This window comes from Hyperolius riggenbachi, chromosome 12 (genome assembly GCF_040937935.1).
Source record: "Hyperolius riggenbachi isolate aHypRig1 chromosome 12, aHypRig1.pri, whole genome shotgun sequence".
Taxonomy (NCBI): domain Eukaryota; kingdom Metazoa; phylum Chordata; class Amphibia; order Anura; family Hyperoliidae; genus Hyperolius; species Hyperolius riggenbachi.
This window is the reverse complement of record NC_090657.1, coordinates 9,754,202-9,774,387: the sequence shown is the minus strand read 5'-3', so window position 1 is coordinate 9,774,387 and position 20,186 is coordinate 9,754,202. Positions and strand designations below refer to the sequence as shown.

General features: G+C 49.0%; 1 protein-coding gene across 3 annotated transcripts in view; it reads right to left on the bottom strand.

The window, feature by feature from the left end:
- The window catches only part of TEN1 (TEN1 subunit of CST complex), a 96,763-nt gene that overhangs the window by 2,765 nt on the left and 73,812 nt on the right, over positions 1-20,186 (bottom strand). For 2 of the 3 annotated variants that reach the window (XM_068261852.1, XM_068261850.1), the window contains exons 2-3: positions 11,038-11,154; positions 9,486-9,643 (exon numbers count right to left, since the gene is read on the bottom strand). In XM_068261852.1, the coding sequence (XP_068117953.1) occupies positions 9,486-9,643; positions 11,038-11,126 (247 nt within the window). In that variant the 5' untranslated portion in view covers positions 11,127-11,154. Of the gene's footprint in view, positions 1-9,485; positions 9,644-11,037; positions 11,155-16,104; positions 16,187-20,186 lie in introns of all 3 variants that reach the window. The other variant, XM_068261851.1, reaches the window with a different exon arrangement.

The following is a 20,186-nucleotide window of genomic DNA, read 5'->3' as shown; positions in this document are numbered from 1 at the left end:
AAATGTAAAGCAGGTTTAGGCCACAAATATATTTCCAAAGCCTTGAACATCCCACGGAGCACTGTCCAAGCGATCATTCAGAAATGGAAGGAGTATGGCACAACTGTAAACCTACCAAGACAAGGCCGTCCACCTAAACTCACAGGCGGAACAAGGAGCGCACAGATCAGAAATGCAGTCAAGAGGCCCATGGTGACTCTGGACGAGCTGCAGAGATCTACAGCTCAGGTGGGGGACTCTGTCCATAGGAAAACTATTAGTCATGCACTGTACAAAGTTGGCTCTTATGGAAGAGTAACAAGAAGAAAGGCATAGTTAACAGAAAGCATAAGAAGTCACGTTTGTAGTTTGCCACAAGCCATGTGGGGGACACAGCAAACATATAGTAGAAGGTGCTCTGGTCAGATGAGACCAAAATGGAACTTTTTGGCCAAAATGCAAAACGCTATGTGTGGCGGAAAACTAACACTGCACATCACTCTGAACACACCATCCCCACTGTCAAATATGGTGGTGGCAGCATCATGCTCGGGGGGTGCTTCTCTACAGCAGAGACAGGGAAGCTGGTCAGAGTGGATGGGAAGATGGATGGAGCCAAATACAGGGCAATCTTGGAAAAAAACCTCTTGGGGACTGCAAAGGACTTGAGACTGGGGCGGAGGTTCACCTTCCAGCAGGACAATGACCCTAAACATAAAGCCAGGGCAACAATGGAATGGTTTAAAATAAAACATATCCAAGTGTTAGAATGGCCCAGTCAAAGTACAGATCTAAATCCAATCGAGAATCTGTGGCAAGATCTGAAAACTGCTGTTCACAAATGCTGTCCATCTAATCTGACTGAGCTGGAGCTGTTTTGCAAAGAAGAATGGGCAAGGATTTCACTCTCTAGATGTGCAAAGCTGGTAGAGACATACCCTAAAAGACTGGCAGCTGTAATTGCAGCAAAAGGTGGCTCTACAAAGTATTGACTCGGGGGGCCGAATAATTACGCACACCCCACTTTGCAGTTATTTATTTGTAAAAAAATGTTTGAAATCATGTATGATTTTCGTTCCACTTCTCACATGTACACCACTTTGTGTTGGTCTTTCACATGGAATTCCAATAAAATTCATTCATGTTTGTGGCAGTAATGTGACAAAATGTGGAAAACTTCAAGGGGGCCGAGCCACTGTATGTTTGTTCTTTTGTGTATTGAATGCTTGCTTAGCTTCTGTCTTTAAAAAAGGGAGATTATAACATCTTTGTTGCATATATAACAGAAAGCAAGGATTCGAGTTTTCCAATTTAAATACTGTATTAAATACTAAACGGAGGAAGAAGTGAAGGCGACTGGTAAAGAACTGGGCTGTAATGGCATTCATCCTCCGGTGCTAGGGGAATTAAGTTCAGTTCTTGATAAATTCCTTTTTTTAAAACTATTGTGACTCTTTGGATAGTTCCAGTAGACTATACAGAGTACAGACTATAGTTTCCCATTATTTAAGAAGGAAAATAAATCAGATCTGCGAAATTATAGACCTGTATGTTTAATATCAGTGGTGTGCAAACTATTTGAGGGTTTCCCAATGCCTGGTGCACATGATGCAATTTTCCTGTCAGTGCATGAGAAATTACCCATCATTCGATGTCTGATCTGCTTTTGATCGAGAAAGGGATCAATTTTGTACAGAACTGATTTAAAAATCAATCCCTTTCTGTATCGTAAGCAAATCGGACAGATTGGAAATTATCGAACAATGAGAAATTCACGTTTGATGGGATTGTCACCCCCCTCCTACTGTGTCACCACCCCCTCCCTTTATATTGTAAGCCTTTGGCAGGGCTCTCCCTCCTTGTGTATCCTACTTAAAGAGACCCAGAGGATACTAAATGTATACATACCTGGGGCTTCCTCCAGCCCCATCAGCCTGGATCGCTCCCACGCCGCCATCGTCCTCCGCTGCCTCTGTCCGCCGGTACCGGGTCCCGCCATTTTGGTTAGTTGAGCCAGTCGACGCAAGCGCAGTGCACTCCCTCCATACTGTGCAGGCGCATGCGTAGAAAGCCGGAGGGAGCCCCTGCGCATGCGTACAACTGGTCGCATCCGGCGGAAGTGACGGGACCCGGGTACCGGCGATAGAGGAAGCGGAGGATGGCGGCGTGGGAGCGATCCAGGCTTATGGGGCTGGAGGAAGCCCCAGGTATGTATAAAATCTTTTTTCAGTTTTCAACTACCCTTCGTCTCTGGTTCCCTTTAAGTGTGCACTCAGAAAAATTAACTTTCATCATCATCAGACAATATAAAAGCTTGGCAGATGAGCTTTTTGTCACTAGGCTAGTGCACAGGACTAGGGGATATGACTTGACTTGAGAGCATTACAGCACAGAAATAAATGTAACGTATATACAGTCCCTGAATTGTAAGATCTAAGCTGTCTGTCCTTGTATTGCTTTGTCTGTATTGGTTAAGAGGAACTGTGACCAAGAATTGAACTTCATCCCAATCAGTAGCTGATACCCCCTTTCTCATGAGAAATCTATTCCTTTTCACAAACGGATCATCAGGGGGCGCTGTGTGGCTGATATTGTGGTGAAACCCCTCCCAGAATGTGATGTCATGACCATGGTCCTGACAGTTTGCTGTCTGTGAACCTCATTGCATTGTGGGAAATAGCAGCTTTATGCAGTCAACAAGCACGTATTTCTCTTTGTGCATAGAACTATCAGTAAGGGTTGGTTCACACTACAATAGATTTTTTAAGCGCTTTGTGATTATAAAAGCCCTTACCAATGTTATCCTATGGGTGTGTTCTCACTTGATCGATGCGATTTTGTAAAAATCCCCCATTACATTGCATTAGCAAGAGCTTTTCAAACCACTAGCGCTTAAAAAGCTCTTGAAGTGTGAATCATCCCCTAAACGAACATTCCATACAGATCACCTGGCTGAACTAAAGATGTCACCACCAGTGATAAATTAAAGAATGTAAATCAGGGGGATAGAAGATTTTACAATGGTTAAAATGACTAAATAATCTATAAATGAATATTGTAAAAAAAATTGCACATGAGATTAGTGAGAGATCTCAAAGCATAGAAAAAAAATACACCTTTATTTCCAAATACTATATTGTCACCATACTTTGTACTAGGGACATAAGTAAAATCTTGTGATAACCAGGACAAATAGGCAGATACAATGTGTGGGTTTTATGCACAGTAGCAGTGTTTATATTAAAACTATAGGCGGTGAAATTGGAGAAATCGTGTATTTTTTCCTTGTTTTTCCCTTTAAAATGCATAGAAAATAAAGTGATTACTGCAAACAAATATCAACCCCAAAAAGCCCAATTGGTGGTGAAAAAATAAGATATAGATCATTTAATTGTGATTAGTAGTGATTAAGCTATTGGCAAATGAGAGGGATGAGCACCGAAAGGGGAAAATCGCTCTTGTCCGTTAGGGTAAAAACCGCTTTGGGGTGAAGTGGTTAAAGGGAACCTAAATTGAGAAGGATATGGATTTTTCCTTTTAATATAATACCTGTTGCCTGACTCTCCTGCTGATCCCGTGTCTCTAAGGCCCCATTCACAGAGCGTTTTGCCAGTGCTTTTGAAAGCGCTAGTGTAATAAACCTCTATGGGCCCGTTGTTACTTGGGCTATTTGCGCCAATCGCCCAAAATTGTGAAACGCAAACGCGTAGCCCCACCATTTTCAGGCGATTTCCCGGCGCTCGCGTTTCAGTGCTATAGAAACGCTAAACGCGACTGCGGAGAAATCGCTGCACTGTCCAGTGAAAAATCGCAGGCGTTTTGCCTTTTCAAGTGTGAATGGGGCCTAATACTTGTAGCCACAGCCCCTGAACAAGCACGCAAATCAGGTGATCTGACTGAAGTCAGACTGGATTAGCTGCATGCTTGTTTCAGGTGTGTGATTCAGCTACTACTACAGCCAAAGAGATTAGCAGGACTGTCAGGCAACTGGTATTGTTTAAAATGAAACAGCCATATCCCTCTTAGTTTACGTTCCCTTAAGCGACTGCCGAGTCAAATTCCTTGTAAGTGAAAAATTATTTGAGCAAATAAAATTGATTCTGTTTCGGATTCAGCAAAAAAAATTGCCATCTATTCAGGAAGGGTTCTTTACAGTAAGAGGTTAAAATGTGGAATACATTACCACAGGAAGTAGTTATAGCAGATTCTATATCTGCATTTAAAAAGGGGGTTGGGTGCTTTCTATGCATCAAAGGATATCCATGGGTATAATTAGCAGGTCATTCCAGGCAGTGTTGATCCAGGAATATTATCGGATTGCCATCTGCAGTCAAAAGGAATTATTTTTCCCTTTTAGGGCTAATTTGTGCAAGCCTTGTAAGGGCCCATTTCCACTATCACGAATTCACATGTGTTTGCCGCATGCGAATTCGCATCGACAATTGGGCAGCACGGTGGCGTAGTGGTTAGCTCTCTCGCCTTGCAGCGCTGGGTCCCTGGTTCGAATCCCAGCCAGGGCACTATCTGCAAAGAGTTTGTATGTTCTCTCCGTGTCTGCGTGGGTTTCCTCCGGGCACTCCGGTTTCCTCCCACTTCCAAAAACATACAGATAAGTTAATTGGTTCCCCCTAAAATTGGCCCTAGACTACAGTACTTACACTACATAATATATAGACATATGGCAATGGTAGGGATTAGATTGTGAGCTCCTTTGAGGGACAGTTAGTGACAAGAGATATATATATATATATATATATATATATATATATATATATATATATATATATATATATATATATATATATACATACACACACATTGTACAGCGCTGCGTAATATGTCGGCGCTATATAAATACTAAATAATAATAATAATAATAAGAATACAAGAGGATGGGACGGTTTCCACTTGTCAGGATTCCTTTGCGTTTTTCTGTGCACAAAAAATCTGCATGGCAGAGCCATCAGAAGTCGCATCCCGCTATGCGATTCGCATACAATGTATTTAATAGGAAATTTGCATGCGGTATTGGTATGCGAATTTTCATGCGAATTTGTGTACAATTTCGCATAGAAACAATGGAAAACCACACAGGAGGCACTGCCATGGTTAAATTCGCATACATCGTCATCCATATGAAATCGTATGCGAATTTGCATGAAAATTCGCATACAACCGCATGCGAAATTCATATCCGCATGCAAATTTTTACCGCGGTGATTTCCACCGCACAAGTGGAAATGGGCCCTTAGGGTTTTTGTCCCGCCTTCTGAGTAAAATGGGACGTGTAAGGGTGCAGTGTATGCGTTAGTTTACCCCAAAGTCAACATTTACTTGAAAAAAAACACTTGACTACAAATCATGCAATAAACAAATCAGTGCAACATAAGGCAATGTGCTCTAACGTTTAGCAGAGTACACCTCACAAAGAGTGTACTGATCATAAGAATACATCTAAAACAACAGAATCTAAGTTCGTAGAAAAGACGATACAGACTAGAGCGCCAGTTTCCGGTCTCCCTCATTACAGAAATTAGAGTACCAGTAAACAAGTGAGAGGAAGGAAAAGGTAGAAAAGTAAAGCAGAGTAAGGCCCAGTTCAGGTTAGCATTTTGTGCCAAAACTGTCCGTTCCAACGGATCAGTTGCAGACCGGTTTAAATCTGTTTCAGCTCCGTTTTGCATACGTTTTGTATCAGTTTCCGTTTTAAAAGGGGAAGTTCTAAAATTAGCATTAAAGATAAGCTATATATACACCAGAGCTCTGAATGATCTGTAAATACATTGTGGTCATTGTTGAGGAGAGAACGTGCTGTTTGGACAATGTTTCCAGTGTATTTCCACAGCTTCTGGCTTGGAATAGCCTCGTTTTTTAATTTTCACCTACGACTATGTGGGACGGAGGCCTGCTCTTCGCAGGAGATGGTGGGTGCACCCTCTACTCCTTGGAAGGTTGCCCCTGCACTTGGACAATCAGGTCCTCGATGCTGTACGGCCTGATGTCTTCCATCTCTTTCCAGAAATCAATGAACTGGGATAGATCCCACTCCTGCAGCACTGCTAGGCCGATGTGCCAAGATGGCCGCTGTACCATAGAGAGTACACAGGAAGCGGCTAGAAAGGTCCGTTTTTATAGCCAGTGTGTTGTTAAGTTCCGTTTTCTATTTGTTCCTATTGCCCTCAAAACCTTCCGTTTCAGGTCCGCAGGGAGCAACGGCCTGGAAAATTAGGGCCTGCGGCATTTTTTTGATCCGGGGACCAGAACGAAGGTAATGTACCCAGACGGACGTGTACGGTCCCATAGATTAACATTGGATCCATGTGTCCGTTCTGTTTGTACATTATACGGTCCGGTTCCGATCCGCAAAAAACTCTAATGTGAGCCAGGCCTAGGACATTAGGGAAGACTTGGCAGTGCTCCTGAACCAGGCAACATCTGAAATGACTACCAACAGAGGTGTGCAGAGCCCCCAAGAGGCAAATACACACCCTGTTATTCAAAACCGATGCTAAACTATGCACTAAATCCCTAAACTCAGAATAAAACACAGAATGCAAACTTGAAATAGCAAACGGGTGCAGCAGCTAGCCATAAGCAATCTTACATTTTTTTATACAGCAGGGGAGGTGGCAGTGCTTCCCAAGATAGGCTGCATCCCATTTGCATTAAAATCAGATGCACTTTTGGAAGCCAACATCCTCCATTATGTTAATGTTGGTGCATCTGTTCTGAATGCAAGTTTTGTTTCCTGAATATAATTAGGCTCAGCACATCTATGCTGCTAGCCATTCAGATGCAACCTATCTTGGGAGGCACGGACATCGCTCTCTGCTTCTCTTTATGGCTAACTGCACCCACTTACATTTCACTCTTGCATTGTTTTTATTCTGAATTTAGTGCATAGTTTAGCATATGCTTTGAATACACAATGTGTATTTGCCTTAAGGGGCACTGCACTGTATGGGGGAAGGCCTGTACACACGATCTATGCTGAATGGGGGGGGGGGGGGGGGGGGGGGAGGGGATCACTAGGCATGGGGTTCGCTGTATGGAGGCTGGAAAATTAGACACACACTACGCTGTAATGGAAAAGGGGGGCCACCAGGTAACGCAATATGTGAATGGAGTGGGAGCCACTAGACACCAGAAATCGCTATATGGTGGTGGTGGGCACTAGACCACCAGAGAAATGATATAGGGATGGGAATGTTAAAAGTAGCGGCCTGGGTTTCTACCCTAGGTTTATACTCAAGTCAAATGATGTTTATGGTATCTGAAAGAAAAACTAAGTACCTTGGTTAAAGGGACACTTAAGCCAGGAATAAAAAAAAAAAAAAAAAAAATCAGTTTTACTTCCCTGGGGTTTCTACCAGCCCCCTGCAGCCGTCCCTGGCCCTCGCAGTCACTCACGGAGCCTCCGGTCCCTCGTCGCCAGCTAGTTTCATTTCCGCTGACAGCGCACATCCTGACGAAGCTCGCAAGTGGGCAGGCACAGCGCGTCGATGGGCGGGTGCAAATCCCGTGGCCAATGAGCGCTCCTGACCGGCGGCGGCTGTAGCAGCGTGCACGTGTGGAACGGCGTCTGCTCCCCGACAGAGGCAACCACGGAGCCGGTTGAGCAGACTAGCCTGCCACCGAAGAGTACTGCTGACAAGTAGTAATTCAGCCTATTGCGGTGATCCTGCAAGTGGTGAAATCCGGAGATGCTGGATGAAGACCAACGGGATAAAGCATGTGTGGTGAGACTCAAATATACCGGTATACACTGCTGTCTTATGCTTGCAAGCTGAAAATTTTCATTTAAATCTACCTACGCACAAGCTCTCTCCCCCTCTCTGAAGATTAGGATAAAGGGTACCGGTATCAGAAGGGGTGTATGAGTGCAGGGGAGTGTATGGTGAGATTTATGAATGAGCGCTCTATCCTGGCCAGTTTTAAATGATTTTAATTGGTTGGTCTGTGATTAGTATGTACAATTTCTTCAATAAAACTGATTTTTTATATTTTTATACCTATTAGAGACCATGGGCTCGATTCACAAAGCGGTGCTAACCCAGTTAGAGACTTTAGGCGTGATAACCATTGCACCACACTGGTGAAAAGCCAGTTTAGGCGTGATAAGTTTAGGCGTGATAAGTTTAGGCGTGATAAGTTTAGGCATGATAAGTTTAGGCGTGATAAGTTTAGGCGTGATAAGTTTAGGCATGCTAAGTTTAGATAAGTTTAGATCGCTTGCAAAGTCCCGCACGCAAAGCAGCGCCATTAAACTTTATACGAAGTGCACCAGACTTTGCTAGCGCAAAACTTTTGATCAGCTGTGCACTGCGGTGCTAACCCAGTTGGTGCTTAAACTTATCATGCCTAAACTTATCACACCTAAACTTATCATGCCTAAACTTATCACGCCTAAACTTATCATGCCTAAACTTATCACGCCTAAACTTATCACGCCTAAACTTATCATGCCTACACTGAGTTTAGGTGTGATAAAGGGCTTTTCACCAGCGTGCTAACTGTTAGCACCGCTTTGTGAATCAGGCCCCATGACTATTAAGTAGTTTTTGGATAGTGTCATTTTTTGTGGTCAATCCCTCTGAATTGAGTCGGGGGTATAAAACAATAAGGTGGTGGCCGAGTCAGGCAGATTCTGCTCAATTTACATTCGTTTTCGCTGACAGGCCTGGCCACGCGTATTGTTCTTCGCGTTCCCGTCTGCAATAGCGTCCTGTGCCTGTGAAGGACGCTATTGAGGATGGGAACATAAGGAAGGATACACATGGCCAGGCCTGCGCAGGTGCAGAAAGGCTGCTGACTCCCTGTCAGCGAAAAGGAAACTAGCTGGCGGCAGGGGACCGGAGGCTCCGTGAGTGACTGCGAGGGCACGGGATGGCTGCAGGGGGCTGGTAGAAGCCTCAGGAAAGTAAAACTAATATTTCTATTCCTGGCTTAAGTATCCCTTTAAAGGGACACTGAAGCGAAAAAAAAAAAATGATGATATGATTTGTATGTGTAGCACAGCTAAGAAATAAAACATTAAGATCAGATACATCAGTGTAATTGTTTCCAGTACAGGAAGAGTTGAGAAACTCCAGTTGTTATCTCTATGCAAACAAGCCATTAAGCTCTCCGACTAAGTTAGTGGTGGAGAGGGCTGTTATCTGACTTTTATTATCTCAACTGTTCCTGGACTATTTACTTTTCCTCTGCTAGAGGAGAGGTCATTACTTCACAGACTGCTCTGAAAGACTCATTTTGAATGCTGAGTGTTGTGTAATCTGCACATATTATAGAATGCTGCAATGTTAGAAAACACACTATATACCTGAAAATAAAAGTATGAGAATATTTTCTTTGCTGCTAATCTTCTAGAAATTATTCATAGTACACAACCAATTCACTATATCATATTTTTTTTTCGCTTCAGTGTCTCTTTAATACTCGGATCGGTTTCTATAAGAGTATATACGGTACATTGCATTTGAAGTGAAATACTGTATACCACTTACTATCCACAGATTCCAGCTCGCCTAGCGCCATGTAATACGACCCAACCCGGGCAGAAAATGGTTCAACAAACTTGGTGTTCACCCTGAGCTTATGCTGAACAGCCGAATGATGGGCAGTGAGTTCTGCCTCAGACAGAGTGTAATCATAGCAGGCAAGCCTAAACCAAGAAGGATTAGAAACAAGTTAGGTGCGTTCAAGAATGAAATATACAGAAAGCAAAGTAACAACTGTAATGCCAGCTATAGAAAATACAGCTCCAGATTATACACTTTACATATACCTCTCTTCAGCACAAATGGCCGTGCGATCGGAACGCAACACGTACGATCTGCATGCCATCTGCGCCACTACCCACTGCTGATCCCTTCCATTGACAGTGATGGGATCAGCTCTGCGCTTGGGGGCAAAATGCAGGCAGCAGTACGCAAGCGCTTCATAACGCATCGTACTGCTGCGCAGTACATGTAAATAGTAGAAGGGCTGTCTATGCCCTTCTGCTGTTCCTGCATTTCAGCACATCATACGCACTTCCAAATGTGCACGAAAGCGCGTATGATGTGAACGAGGCCTAAATGGAAACGATGCCTTAGGGCAAGTATCCAGAAACATCTGCAGGCGATTTACTAATTGCCATATTTCTTAGTCTATGAATTTTAGTTTATGATTCCCGCTGTGCACCCCAACCCTCTAGTGCTCCTCCACGCATGTTCACGTACAAATGTTGATCAAGTACTAACCGCAGGCTCTGGGCCTCCTTCTCTGATCTACATTAAGGTGGCCATTAACGATACAATTCTCCAGACGATCGGCCGTCTGATTGCATCATAAACTTCGATCGCAACCGATCATTCGGGTCCACTAACGGAAGGAAGGCTGCTATGCAATTTCGATCAGATTGAAGGAATCGATCGATTCCATTAATCTGATCGAATTGCATAGCAGCTTTCTTTCAGTTAGTGGGCCCAAACGATTGATCATCCGGAGAATTGTATTGTTAATGGCCACCTTAAAGGAGAACTGTAATGAGAGGTATATGGAGGCTGCCATATTGATTTCCTTTTAAACAATACCAGTTACCTGGCAGCCCTGCTGAGCTATCTGGCTGCAGAATCACACCAGAAACAAGCATGCAGCTAATCTTGCCAGTTCTGACAATATTGTCAGAAACATCTGATCTGCTGCATGCTTGTTCAGGGGCTATGGCTAATAGTAGTAGAGGCAGAGGATCAGCAGGAAAGCCAGGCAACTGGTATTGCTTTAAAGGAAATAAATATGGCAGCCTCCATATACCCTCTCACTACAGTTCTCCTTTAAGATAAGATTACCACAGCTTTGTCAGACCATGACCTGGTGCTGCTTTGCTTCGACATGCAAATATGCTTTATAAACAAAAATTTAAGATTGAAGGAAGTCATGACAGCTAATCCTGATTAAAAAAAACAATCATATCTGAACTAATAAACAATTACTTCCTAGACAATCATCATGAACTAATCCATCAATTTACAAATAGTTTGAAATTATATTTCTAATAACTTTACAATATTTTACCTTCCGAAAGTCCTCAGAGTTGTTCCAGCAGAAACGTTTCCTGAGCCAATGTCCCATAGATACTGATACTGTGCCGGTGCGGGGAGCATCCTATCTCTCAGGCCTCTTCACTTGTCCCTAAATAAGAAACTTTATTACAACTCACATGCAATTCTATGAGCCATATTTAAATGACAAAATTTCAACAGCAGACTATGATGGGTTTCCAAACACATTTTCATGAGTTTCCCAAATGAATACATCCAGCGTAATAAAGCACACATGAAAATGTGACATTACTTTTTACAAATAAACTATCTCCTAAACAAAACAAAATAAAACAAAAACAAAAGGGCTAATGAAAAGGATAACCTATATAACAGGGTTGTCTGAAAACCAAACAATAAAAATAGTGCAATAAAAGTGAAAGTCCAGGAAAATCGCAATCGTAGAATATTCAACATTTTGGGTGCGTAGAGGAAGGGATAAGGGTAGGGGAACAGGGAGATGCGCTAGGGGCGTACCCCCTCTTTCCTATTGAGGCTAAGGGGGATGAAATGGGAAAAATGAAAAAGGGGAAGTAAACAGACAATAAAAATATTGTTAAAAAAAACAAACAAACAGAAACAGGGCCGGATTTCTGCAAAAGGCCCGGGCCTTGGGTGGCTGCAGCCCAAGGAGGCACCTGGACATTAACCACCCTGGCGTTCTGATAAGATCGCCAGGGAGGCTGCGGGAGGGTTTTTTTTTAAATTAAAAAAAAACTATTTCATGCAGCCAACTGAAAGTTGGCTGCATGAAAGCCCACTAGAGGGCGCTCCGGAGGCGTTCTTCCGATCGCCTCCGGCGCCCAGAATAAACAAGGAAGGCCGCAATGAGCGGCCTTCCTTGTTTTGCTTACACCGTCGCCATAGCGACGAGCGGAGTGACGTCATGGACGTCAGCCGACGTCCTGACGTCAGACGCCTCCGATCCAGCCCTTAGCGCTGGCCGGAACTTTTTGTTCCGGCTGCGCAGGGCTCAGGCGGCTGGGGGGACCCTCTTTCGCCGCTGCTCGCGGCGAATCGCCGCAGAGCGGCGGCGATCGGGCAGCACACGCGGCTGGCAAAGTGCCGGCTGCGTGTGCTGCTCTTTATTTGGCGCAAATCGGCCCAGCAGGGCCTGAGCGGCAGCCTCCGGCGGTGATGGACGAGCTGAGCTCGTCCATACCGCCCAGGTGGTTAAAGCCAATGGGTACTAGTTTAAAAATAAAAAAAAAGTCAGATACTCACCTAAGGAGAGGGAAGGCTCTGTCCTAATGAGCCTTCCCTCTCCTCTCCCGGTGCCCTCGGTGCTGCGCTGGCTCCCCCGTTCGATTCCACCGCCGCCGCAGGGACTTCGGAGGTCTTCGGGAGCACTCGGGCTTCCGAAGACGGGCCGCTCCGTACTACGTACGCGCGAGTGCGTCATAGAGGGCGCTCGCGCATGCGTAGTATGGAGCGGCCCCGTCCTCGGGAGCCAGAGTGCTCCCGAAGGCTTCCGAAAGCTCCCTTCGGCATGCGGAAGTGGCAGTATTTGACCGAACTGGTCGAATACTGCCACGGGGGATCCTGCGCGGGACCGGGCACCGGGAGAGGAGAGGGAAGGCTCATTAGGACCGAGCCTTCCCTCTCCTTAGGTGAGTATCTGACCTTTTCTTTTTTTTTAAGTGGTAAACATTCACTTTAAATATGGATTGCTACAAATGAAAGAGGAGGCTGAAAATGGGGAACGACAGATAAAAAAAAAGGGAAAATCGATGCTCAACGCAGCTGTTCATGAAAGAGCGGGGATGCTGTACATGGATATAAAGCATGGAAGATGGGGCTTCCCATGGAATGGGAGGAGCACTGCTGCACAAGAAAGGGAAGCAACAACATACTTGGCCTAGGGACAGAATATAAATCCAGCCTTGAACAGAAACAAAAATATACTGTATGTCTCCAGCTTGTACCATATTAAAGGGCACTTGAGGTAAGAGTGATATGGAGACTGCCATTTTTATTTCCTTGTAAACAATGTCAGTTGCCTGGCCATCCAGTTGATTTTCTGGTAAAGTCTGAGCCAAAACCCTGGAACAAGCATATGGCTAATCCAGTAAAACCTGAGTCAGAGTACCTGATCTGCATATGCTTGTTCAGGATCTATGGCTAAAAGTATTAGAGACACAGGATGAGGAGGACTGCCAGGCAACAGGTATTGCTTAAAGAGAACCTGTAACAAAACAAAATTCCCCTGGGAGGTACTCACCTCGGGAGGGGGAAGTCTCAGGGTCCCAATGAGGCTTCCCTTGTAGCTGCACGCAGTCCAGCGCTGGCTCCCCCGAAGTCTCCGGCAATCCTCCCCCAACAAGCCTGACAAGGCTAGATATATTTACCTTCACTGGCTCCAGCAGGGGGCACTGTTGCAGCTCTCCGCACAGAGATAGGCAGAAATAGCATATCTCTGTCGGTCCGCTCTACTATGCAGGAGCAGGAGACTTGCATGAGACTTGTGCCTGCGCAGTAGAGCGGACCGACAGCGATCGGGTATTTCCGCCTATCTCCGAGAGGAGAGCCGATACTGCGCCTGCGCTGGAGCCGGGAAGGTAAATATTTACATCCCCGCTGTTCGGGGAGCTTTATCTCCGCCGCCGTGGGACACAGGAGGACGGGGGAAGCCTGGATAGGATTCGGAGGCTTCCCCCACCCCAGGTGAGTACCCCCCAGGGGAGGTTTTTTTTCGTTACAGGTTTTCTTTAAAAGGACCACTATCATAAAACATTGTAAAATGTAAAATACCTGTAAACACATACTAATAAGAAGTATGTTTCTCCCAGAGTAAAATGAGCCATACATTACTTTTCTCCTATTCGACATATCCATATTGTCTTACCAATCTAGTCCTGGTCACTAGGAGTCCTGGTCACTAGGAGGGTTTAACACCGCAGTCCTCAAGTGGTTAAAGTGTACCCGAGAAGAATGGTACATAAGAATTTAGGCCTGGTTCACATTGCGATGCAAATAACAGCCTTGTACTTGCACGCAAAATGCGCTGACGTCATCCACATTACCTGCCGCTTCTCCCAAATTTTAAAGTGAAATATGCAAAAAAAAAAGTCCAGTCTGGTAAACGGCCCAATTCACCAAGAGACCAAACTATAGAAATTCATCTGCTCATCTCTACAGTACTGAGGAATGTGCAGGTGGCAAAAAATATAATTAGAAAGAGTTGCCACACATACATGAAGATATATAATTGCTAGTAGGATTAATTTGTCACCATCTCAGAGATTTGTCACCATCTCTGAGGTAAACACAGGGAGAGGGATTGCCTGTTCTAAGCGTTCTTACAGGATTTCCAGAGCTGCGATTGGGCAGCTCTCCCTGGCCACGCCACCTGCCACTCCCCCCGCCTCCCTGCACACTGGATGAGAGAATTAATCTCTCATCCCAGCGTCTTGACCTATAGGTCACGGAAGTGAAAGTGGGCCAGCGCGACACACAGGAGCGTCATGGAGCCGTAGTTTTTGTGGCTACCTGATCTGCTTAGCACCACGGATCAGGTAGCGTACTGTACTTTTAAAAAAAAAGTTATATTGATATATAACTTGATCATTACTTATCGCAATGAAATGAACTATATCTTGTTTTTTCCGCCACCAATTAGGCTTTCTTTAGGTGGGACATTATGCCAAGAATTATTTTTTTCTAAATGTGTTTTAATGGGAAAATAGGAAAAATGTGGGGAAAAAAATAATTATTTTTCAGTTTTCGGCCATTATAGTTTTTAAATATTGCATGCTACTGTAATTAAAACCCATGAAATGTATTTGCCCTTTTGTCCCGGTTATAAAACCATTTAAATTATGTCCCTATCACAATGTTTGCCGCCAATATTTTATTTGGAAATAAAGGTGCATTTTTTTCATTTTTGCGTCCATCCCTAATTACAAGCCCATAGTTTATAAAGTAACAGTGTTATACCCTCTTGACATAAATATTTAAAAAGTTCAGTCCCTAAGGTAACTATTTATGTATTTTTTTTAATTGTAAATTTTTTAATTACAAAAAAAAAAAAAAAATGGGGAGTGTGGGAGGTAATGAGTTAATTTTATGTGTAAAAGTCATTTATTTGTATGTGAAAAATGTGTAGGGTGTAGTTTACTATTTGGCCACAAGATGGCCACAGTAACTTTTTGTTTTAATGCGACCTCCAAGCTTCCTTCCGGAAGCTTGGAGGAAGTATAAGGAGGCTGGACACGTGAGTTTTTTCTCACAATGATCGCGCTGCCCATAGGAGAGCAGCGGATCATTGCGGGGCTTAGATCAACGAACGGGAATGGATTTTCCCGTTCATTGATCTCTGGGCGAGCGGGCGGCGGCGTGTTTACTAGCGGCGGGCGGCGTGTTAACGAGCGGGAGCGCGGACAGCGTCGGGAACGCGGAAAGTACGTATTTCTCCGTCCCTGGTTGTTAAAGGATGGAAAAAGGGGCGGAGAAATACGTACCCGCGGGGGTAAAGTGGTTAAAGAAACTCTGTAAGAAAAAAATCCTCTGGGGTATACTTCCCTCGGGACGGGGAAGCCTCGGGGAACCAATGAGGCTGCCCCCTCCTCTGTAGCCTGGGGGAATCCAGCGCTGAATCCCCTGAAAGTCCCTCAACAAATCCTGACAAAAACTGCATCTGCACAGCCAATATTTACCTACCACGATCCTGCACAGGTGCAGTAGCAGCTCCTCCTTTGGGCTAAGGTGGAAATAGCCGAACCCGATCGATCCGCTCTACTGCGCAGGTGCAATGGACTCGCGCATGCTCATCAGAGCGGATACAATCAGGATCGGCTATTTTCACCTTATCCCGAACAAAGAACCGCTAGTGTACCTGCGCAGGATCACGGTAGGTAAATATTTACCTCGCCGCTGTTCGGGGGGGTCACAGCGATGGATTGCTGGAGGACGGAGGAAGCCTCGTTAGGATCCAGAGGCTTCCCCCTTCCGAGGTAAGTGTACCCCAGAAGACATTTTTTATCTTACAGGTCCTCCTTACAGTAAACCTGAGATTTTATTAAGGGGGTGTATTTATACTTGCCTGGGGCTCCTTCATGAGATGCGTGGGCTCCCTTGCCATCCTCTCCGTTATCTTCTAACTGTACATCTTCTGGACATCCATCCTGAAAGAGGGACAAGAGACAGAGGGACTGGGTTCCCAAAGAGGTACTGTCAGGAGCTATGAGGATGGCAAGGGAACCCACACACCACATGGGGCTGGAGGAAGCCCCAAGTGAGCATAAATACACTTCCTAAGCGACATCTCAGGTACACTTTAATATTAACATTCGGAAACAAGAAATATATCAATTTATGGAAGTAAAGTTTAGAATGATTTTTTTTTAGTAGAAAAATACAATATTTACATAGATTATTACATCAGCCCTAAAAGAGGGAGAAATAGGACCAGAGGAATTTGGTTCCCAAAGAGGGGCAGTTGCAGAGGGGCAGTTGCGGAGGGGCAGTTGCGGAGGGGCAGTTGCAGAGGGGCAGTTGGGAGGGGCAGTTGCAGAGGGGCAGTTGGGAGGGGCAGTTGCAGAGGGGCAGTTGCAGAGGGGCAGTTGGGAGGGGCAGTTGCAGAGAGGCAGTTGGGAGGGGCAGTTGCAGAGGGGCAGTTGCAGAGGGGCAGTTGCGGAGGGGCAGTTGCGGAGGGGCAGTTGCGGAGGGGCAGTTGCGGAGGGGCAGTTGGGGAGGGGCAGTTGGGGAGGGGCAGTTGGGGAGGGGCAGTTGCGGAGGGGCAGTTGCGGAGGGGCAGTTGCGGAGGGGCAGTTGCGGAGGGGCAGTTGCGGAGGGGCAGTTGGGGAGGGGCAGTTGGGGAGGGGCAGTTGCGGAGGGGCAGTTGCAGAGGGGCAGTTGCGGAGGGGCAGTTGCGGAGGGGCAGTTGCGGAGGGGCAGTTGCGGAGGGGCAGTTGCAGTTGCGGAGGGGCAGTTGCGGAGGGGCAGTTGCAGAGGGACAGTTGCAGAGGGGCAGTTGCGGAGGGGCAGTTGCGGAGGGGCAGTTGCGGAGGGGCAGTTGCGGAGGGGCAGTTGGGGAGGGGCAGTTGGGGAGGGGCAGTTGCAGAGGGGCAGTTGCGGAGGGGCAGTTGCGGAGGGGCAGTTGCGGAGGGGCAGTTGCGGAGGGGCAGTTGCGGAGGGGCAGTTGCAGAGGGGCAGTTGCAGAGGGGCAGTTGGGGAGGGGCAGTTGGGGAGGGGCAGTTGGGGAGGGGCAGTTGGGGAGGGGCAGTTGGGGAGGGGCAGTTGCAGAGGGGCAGTTGCAGAGGGGCAGTTGCAGAGGGGCAGTTGCAGAGGGGCAGTTGCAGAGGGGCAGTTGCAGAGGGGCAGTTGCAGAGGGGCAGTTGCAGAGGGGCAGTTGGGGAGGGGCAGTTGGGGAGGGGCAGTTGGGGAGGGGCAGTTGGGGAGGGGCAGTTGGGGAGGGGCAGTTGGGGAGGGGCAGTTGGGGAGGGGCAGTTGGGGAGGGGCAGTTGGGAGGGGCAGTTGCAGAGGGGCAGTTGCGGAGGGGCAGTTGCGGAGGGGCAGTTGCGGAGGGGCAGTTGCGGAGGGGCAGTTGCAGTTGCGGAGGGGCAGTTGCGGAGGGGCAGTTGCAGAGGGACAGTTGCAGAGGGGCAGTTGCAGAGGGGCAGTTGCAGAGGGGCAGTTGCAGAGGGGCAGTTGCGGAGGGGCAGTTGCGGAGGGGCAGTTGCGGAGGGGCAGTTGCGGAGGGGCAGTTGCGGAGGGGCAGTTGCAGAGGGGCAGTTGCAGAGGGGCAGTTGCGGAGGGGCAGTTGCAGAGGGGCAGTTGCGGAGGGGCAGTTGCGGAGGGGCAGTTGGGGAGGGGCAGTTGGGGAGGGGCAGTTGCGGAGGGGCAGTTGGGGAGGGGCAGTTGCGGAGGGGCAGTTGCAGTTGCGGAGGGGCAGTTGCGGAGGGGCAGTTGCGGAGGGGCAGTTGCAGAGGGGCAGTTGCAGAGGGGCAGTTGCAGAGGGGCAGTTGCAGAGGGGGCAGTTGCAGAGGGGCAGTTGCAGAGGGGCAGTTGCAGAGGGGCAGTTGCAGAGGGGCAGTTGCAGAGGGGCAGTTGCAGAGGGGCAGTTGCGGAGGGGCAGTTGCGGAGGGGCAGTTGCGGAGGGGCAGTTGCGGAGGGGCAGTTGCAGAGGGGCAGTTGCAGAGGGGCAGTTGCGGAGGGGCAGTTGGGGAGGGGCAGTTGGGGAGGGGCAGTTGCGGAGGGGCAGTTGGGGAGGGGCAGTTGCGGAGGGGCAGTTGCAGTTGCGGAGGGGCAGTTGCGGAGGGGCAGTTGCGGAGGGGCAGTTGCAGAGGGGCAGTTGCAGAGGGGCAGTTGCAGAGGGGCAGTTGCAGAGGGGCAGTTGGGGAGGGGCAGTTGCGGAGGGGCAGTTGGGGAGGGGCAGTTGGGGAGGGGCAGTTGGGGAGGGGCAGTTGGGGAGGGGCAGTTGCAGAGGGACAGTTGCAGAGGGGCAGTTGCAGAGGGGCAGTTGCAGAGGGGCAGTTGCAGAGGGGCAGTTGCAGAGGGGCAGTTGCAGAGGGGCAGTTGCGGAGGGGCAGTTGCGGAGGGGCAGTTGCGGAGGGGCAGTTGCGGAGGGGCAGTTGCGGAGGGGCAGTTGCAGAGGGGCAGTTGCAGAGGGGCAGTTGCGGAGGGGCAGTTGGGGAGGGGCAGTTGGGGAGGGGCAGTTGGGGAGGGGCAGTTGCGGAGGGGCAGTTGCGGAGGGGCAGTTGCAGAGGGGCAGTTGGGGAGGGGCAGTTGGGGAGGGGCAGTTGCGGAGGGGCAGTTGGGGAGGGGCAGTTGCGGAGGGGCAGTTGCAGTTGCGGAGGGGCAGTTGCGGAGGGGCAGTTGCGGAGGGGCAGTTGCAGAGGGGCAGTTGCAGAGGGGCAGTTGCAGAGGGGCAGTTGGGGAGGGGCAGTTGGGGAGGGGCAGTTGGGGAGGGGCAGTTGGGGAGGGGCAGTTGGGGAGGGGCAGTTGCGGAGGGGCAGTTGCGGAGGGGCAGTTGCAGAGGGGCAGTTGCAGAGGGGCAGTTGCAGAGGGGCAGTTGCAGAGGGGCAGTTGCAGAGGGGCAGTTGCAGAGGGGCAGTTGGGGAGGGGCAGTTGCGGAGGGGCAGTTGGGGAGGGGCAGTTGGGGAGGGGCAGTTGGGGAGGGGCAGTTGGGGAGGGGCAGTTGCAGAGGGACAGTTGCAGAGGGGCAGTTGCAGAGGGGCAGTTGCAGAGGGGCAGTTGCAGAGGGGCAGTTGCAGAGGGGCAGTTGCAGAGGGGCAGTTGCAGAGGGGCAGTTGCGGAGGGGCAGTTGCGGAGGGGCAGTTGCGGAGGGGCAGTTGCAGAGGGGCAGTTGCAGAGGGGCAGTTGGGGAGGGGCAGTTGGGGAGGGGCAGTTGGGGAGGGGCAGTTGCGGAGGGGCAGTTGCGGAGGGGCAGTTGCGGAGGGGCAGTTGCAGAGGGGCAGTTGCAGAGGGGCAGTTGCAGAGGGGCAGTTGGGGAGGGGCAGTTGCGGAGGGGCAGTTGCGGAGGGGCAGTTGGGGAGGGGCAGTTGGGGAGGGGCAGTTGGGGAGGGGCAGTTGGGGAGGGGCAGTTGCGGAGGGGCAGTTGCGGAGGGGCAGTTGGGGAGGGGCAGTTGCGGAGGGGCAGTTGCGGAGGGGCAGTTGCGGAGGGGCAGTTGGGGAGGGGCAGTTGGGGAGGGGCAGTTGGGGAGGGGCAGTTGGGGAGGGGCAGTTGCGGAGGGGCAGTTGCAGAGGGGCAGTTGCAGAGGGGCAGTTGCAGAGGGGCAGTTGCAGAGGGGCAGTTGGGGAGGGGCAGTTGGGGAGGGGCAGTTGCGGAGGGGCAGTTGGGGAGGGGCAGTTGCGGAGGGGCAGTTGCAGTTGCGGAGGGGCAGTTGCGGAGGGGCAGTTGCGGAGGGGCAGTTGCGGAGGGGCAGTTGCAGAGGGGCAGTTGGGGAGGGGCAGTTGGGGAGGGGCAGTTGGGGAGGGGCAGTTGCGGAGGGGCAGTTGCGGAGGGGCAGTTGCAGAGGGGCAGTTGCAGAGGGGCAGTTGCAGAGGGGCAGTTGGGGAGGGGCAGTTGCGGAGGGGCAGTTGCGGAGGGGCAGTTGGGGAGGGGCAGTTGGGGAGGGGCAGTTGGGGAGGGGCAGTTGGGGAGGGGCAGTTGGGGAGGGGCAG